Source organism: Nestor notabilis, unplaced genomic scaffold (assembly GCF_000696875.1).
Source record: "Nestor notabilis isolate BGI_N333 unplaced genomic scaffold, ASM69687v1 scaffold7062, whole genome shotgun sequence".
NCBI classification, from domain to species: domain Eukaryota; kingdom Metazoa; phylum Chordata; class Aves; order Psittaciformes; family Psittacidae; genus Nestor; species Nestor notabilis.
The window spans coordinates 8086-13045 of NW_009916875.1; the positions used below are offsets into that span (position 1 = coordinate 8086).

Here is a 4960-nt window from a genome sequence, read left to right on the forward strand (position 1 = left end):
CATGCTTTTTGGTTGTGAATTTTACTTTTTATTTAACTCTTAGGAATATGTTATATGGAAAGAAATAGCATGTTTAACTTTTACAGTGCCGAACAATAAAACTATGTGGTCCATGGTGTGAAATTATATGAGGTAGAATATTATAAAATTGCTTTGTGAATGTCCTTTGAGTAGTATTTTGCAGGACTACTTCATGTTCTCATAACACAGACATACATGACAGCTTTTTGCCTGTCATCCTTGGAATAGAAAAGACCATCCCCAGTGATACTTGGGGATGTTGTGGTGTTTGGTGATGCAGTTTGCTGTCTCCAGGGACAGAGAGCAGCCTTGCTCAACTCATTAATGAGAGTGGTTTGACTGAAATCCAGAGTGAGATGGAGGATGTGGAAAAGGAACAAGAGTTCACTGTCACTTTTTGTCCAAGAGCTTAAATGAGACTTGCAGGCAGCAGGTTCAGGACCAACAAATGCAACTGCCTTTTCAGCAGTTAGGCTGTGGAAAGATTTGTCACAGGATGTTGTGGATATGATGTACAGCTTTTCAGTGGTGGTTCTACTGTTGCTACAGGGTTCATAGATACAGAAACATGATCTGCAGTTGAAGGAACATTAAGGTTTGATCCTGGAATCACAGGGCTACAAAGGGGAATCGGAAGATTGCAACGCTGTCTGTGGTTTTAGACAATAAAAGCTTTGATAGAGTTTAATTGATGAAAGTCATTTTATAAGTAATTCCTCTTTTCTTCACTTGTCCAGATCAGATGAAACTACAGATGACACAGCCAAAGTGAAAACAATGCATGAACTGATGAGAAACAGCTTTGCCTTCTGAGAACATTAGCTTCCTGGTTGCTGGAAATCCTACGTGTGACTTTAGTACCAAAAGAGACCCTGACATTATGTGATCATTGAGCAGAGTTTACAAGAATGGAAAAGCGAAGGACCCCGCTAGCTCCATCTAATAAATAAGAATTTCCAAGATTCAGCTGAATCGAAAAATTATTCCAGCCATGGGAGAAAATGCAAGTTTTTGGGAAAGTTTGATATATGCACATCCTACATGTACCACCTGGAAGCAAGAGGCAGAGGGATCTATCTACCACCTAGCCAGTATTCTCTTTGTTGTGGGCTTCATGGGTGGAAGTGGTTTCTTTGGGCTTCTCTATGTCTTCAGCTTACTTGGATTAGGCTTTCTCTGCTCTTCTGTTTGGGCTTGGCTGGATGTCTGTGCTGCTGATATATTCTCCTGGAATTTTATACTGTTTGCTATATGCTTCGTCCAGTTCATTTATGTTACCTACCAAGTTCGGAGTGTTTCCTTTGACAGAGAATTCCAGGAACTCTATAGCTCTCTCTTCCAGCCTCTGGGAATTTCCTTGACTGTCTACAGGAAGATCGTCTTGTGCTGTGATGCAGAAGTGGTTACCTTGGAGAAGGAACACTGTTATGCCATGCAGGGCAAAACACCTATTGACAAACTGTCCTTGCTTGTGTCAGGCAGGTTTGTATCGGTTTGTTCAGACTTATTGCAAACATCTTTATTTTTCTCTCCTTCTTAAAAGTGAAATTAAAAAAAAGAGCCTGGTTTGTGTATTGTTTGTTCATTTTCCAGTACAATGGATTAAATATTAATGTAAGTAATATAAATATTAATATGCTAAATACACTAATCTATTACAGCTCTAGAGTAAAACCACTAAGCACAAAATCTGTAATAGCATAAAGGAAAGGATTTAAAGTAATTCTTTTCCAGACCACTGTATCATAGTACTTAACAGGTTAGGCAGATACAGGGAACAAGTATGTGCTTCAGTCTCTGTGCTATGGTTTGCTATCTGTCTACTGCCTCGCTAGTGAACACAGCATCTTTCTGAAACAGGAGTGAAACGTAGTTATGAAACCAAATATACTGAGGTAAACTCTATTTGGTAGAGATCTTGACTTAGATATAGATTGTATTTGGTTGCTTTATGGGGGTGGGAAAAGAGAAGAACGAGTAAGGGAGAGCAGGAAGTCTAAAAGCACTTTTCCATTACAAGGGGATGTAGTCTAACCCTATCAAGATTTGCAGAACTAAGTCTACAGTTACTGTATACTGTGGCCCTTAGTTAGACCCTAAGGCAATAAATACACCTGCTTTTGCTCCCTGGTTACTGGAGACCCTTCTGGCAACTTGCTGATGCTTTCCCTTCCCTCGCCGATGCTTTCCTGAAGGGCAGTGCTAGCTTTCACACTGTATGTGGAGTGGTATACCAGTACTGGACCACCACAAGAGCAGGTGGGATACCCAGAGATGATGGCCATGGTCTGTCTTTGATGGGACACTTTGTGGATGCATTTTGACAGCCTGCTGCATGGACAGATGGATTTTGTAGACAGATTGAAACTCGTCTGATTTAGGACTACGTGCAATGAACAATATGGATTTTAGGTAGTTGTCCTTAGTGACACCCTGGTTCAAAGCATTCTTGGGAGCTGGCTAGAAAGTACCACGTGGAGGTTACTTTTGGTCATAGTCATACTGAAGGAGAGGCATCCATCCTTCTGCAAGCCCAGCCAGTTAATAATCATGCAGGGAGTTTCTGCTGCCCTCCTTCATGCAGTATAGGGCTGCTGCTTCTGATTTTGTAAAAAGCATTAATTTCTGTGAAGAACAGATATAAAGGCAGGATTCCTACAGTAGTTTTTTTTTATTTTAGCTCATGGAGTTTAAACGTATCTTTCCTGCTTGTGTGCCTTCACACTTAAATATTATTTTAAAAGTAGAAAGAAAATTTTGCTTTGGCATCTGTAGAAAGCCACAGCAGTCACACAGAGATCCTGTACATCCATGCTGTTCTCCTGACTCCAGAGACAGTCCTGTGGTCATGTAATTCCTGTTAAACGTTGAGAACGCCATACCTAACACTGCAAGGAACTCCTGCTTCCCACTCCCTGCTTTTGCCACTTTGTTCCCTCTAAAACACATATTTGCCAAACCTAGAAGTATATCCCACAGCTTTCATGTAAAGGAGGCAAATGGTGTTACAGACATTGGTCTTTCACCTCTCCAGTGCACGCTGGCCTTTTCCTGACAAAGCTTGCACATCACTGCACAGACCTGCCCTAGAAGGAATAATAATATGACTTGAATAAGGCCTGGAAAGATTTCTATCTCAGTTACACGATTGTCTTATATTCTCTTTCAGCTGGCCTGATCAAGTTGGATTCAAAAATATAATTAGGATGCCGATGTCCAGTGATTGCTTTTACATACTCTCAAAGCTGTATTTAAACTCCTCACATAGTAGAAATTACACACACTTGTTGCAGTCATTGCTGCTGTACAGGTACTACTAACAAATTAACACATCTTATCTTGGTAGGATCAGAGTGACAGTTGATGGGGAGTTTCTGCATTATATTTTTCCTCTTCAATTTCTGGATTCTCCTGAATGGGATTCACTGAGGCCCACAGAAGAAGGAATTTTCCAGGTAAACGTGGATGGTGTGTTGGGTTTTTTAATACTACAGAAAACTGTTCAAGTACTAACTGGTTTAGAAATAAGTTAATTTAGCTGGGGGTTTCATTTGTGAAATTATACAAACAAGTGGCATTACATTAATTTGGGAAGTCCTTGCCTTACCTGCTGGATTGATTGTACTGTTTGCATCTTCTTTTTGTTTACATCTTTTGTTACAAAAAATGGGCTTTTCCTTAAAGCTAATCTGGGAGGTAGGAGGTAGACGCTGTTTGCATTCTTTGGCTGTGCTAAAATCCAGCTCTGGGAAACGAGCTTTGCAGGAGGTGGGTGGAAGTTGATGCTGAAAAGGCTTCCCTGCGGGAGATGAACCCAAGAGCGTGAGCTGGGAGAGACATGCCTGTGATACAGCTTGACATGGGGGTACAGCCTGGGACTCGGTGTCCATCCAGGCTACCTCTCTGATCCATGAACTATCCCAGTGCTGCCACTTGACTGACACATGAGCTCCTGCCTGTGTGGGATCTGATGTCTCGTGTCATGAGGGCAAATGGCATTTATTGAGAGCTTTCTTTAGACCTGCCTTTGCAGCTGGGGCTGTCAAGAATGAAGCAGGGAGTGCAGGGCCAAGGCTGGGGTATCCTGGCTGGGGCTGCCATTCAGTGTGGGCATAGGCATGCTGTCACTGAGACCGACAAGGCGTGATCATTTGGTCCATTCCCAGTGACCCTTCTCACTTGTCCTTTGCATACAGTAGACCTTGCAGAGCTCTCTGGCTGGATTAAATGGCTTTAATTACAGTAGGTGCAAAGACATGAAGTGTATGCAATGTACAGGGGACAGCCTACTGAGAAAGGGGTGCTGTCTGAGCAGGGGCAGCAGTGGCAATATCACTGCCTTCTCTTTTAGCTAATTTTAATTTCCTTTCCTACAGGTAACTCTTACAGCAGAGACAGATTGTCGGTACGTGGCCTGGAGGAGAAAGAAGCTGTATCTGCTGTTTGCTAAACACCGTTTCATCTCCCGCCTGTTCTCAATTTTAATTGGGAGAGACATTGCTGAAAAACTCTATGCCTTGAATGACAGAGTGCACATGGGGAAAGGCTTTAGGTATGACATTCGGTTACCGAACTTCTACCACGTTGCACTGCCAGAGACCCCTCCAGTGCAACCCTCCCACCACCTACAGAGAAGGTCCCCCCGGCGCAAGGCCATGGGGGTTACAAACTGCAGCTCCCTTAGCACACAGTCCTAGGAAGGAAAACTCTGCGGCAGCCATTCCCCAAAGCGATGAAGGGAAATCCAAAGTGTGAAGTGGAAGAGCAGAAAGATGAAGCAGAATGAGACCCAGTCAAGCCAAATTTGACTGACAAGTGCCATTCACCTTCATTGGAGTAGCTTGAATTCTTCCTCTCTCTAGAGCCAGCGGGTTGGCTTCTGTGTTTTGACTGTTTGTGCTATATGTTTAGTATCTGTCGATTCTTTTGTTGATGTTCA

At 42.7% G+C, this 4960-nt stretch overlaps 1 protein-coding gene across 1 annotated transcript; it reads left to right on the forward strand.

Moving 5' to 3' along the window:
- Window positions 1-972: 972 nt before the first annotated feature.
- POPDC3 (popeye domain containing 3) lies at window positions 973-4718 on the forward strand. Its single transcript, XM_010024791.1, has 3 exons — window positions 973-1503; window positions 3368-3476; window positions 4398-4718. The coding sequence occupies exons 1-3, from the start codon at window positions 1013-1015 to the stop codon at window positions 4716-4718; spliced, it is 921 nt and encodes a 306-aa protein (XP_010023093.1). The 5' UTR covers window positions 973-1012.
- Window positions 4719-4960: the final 242 nt, after the last annotated feature.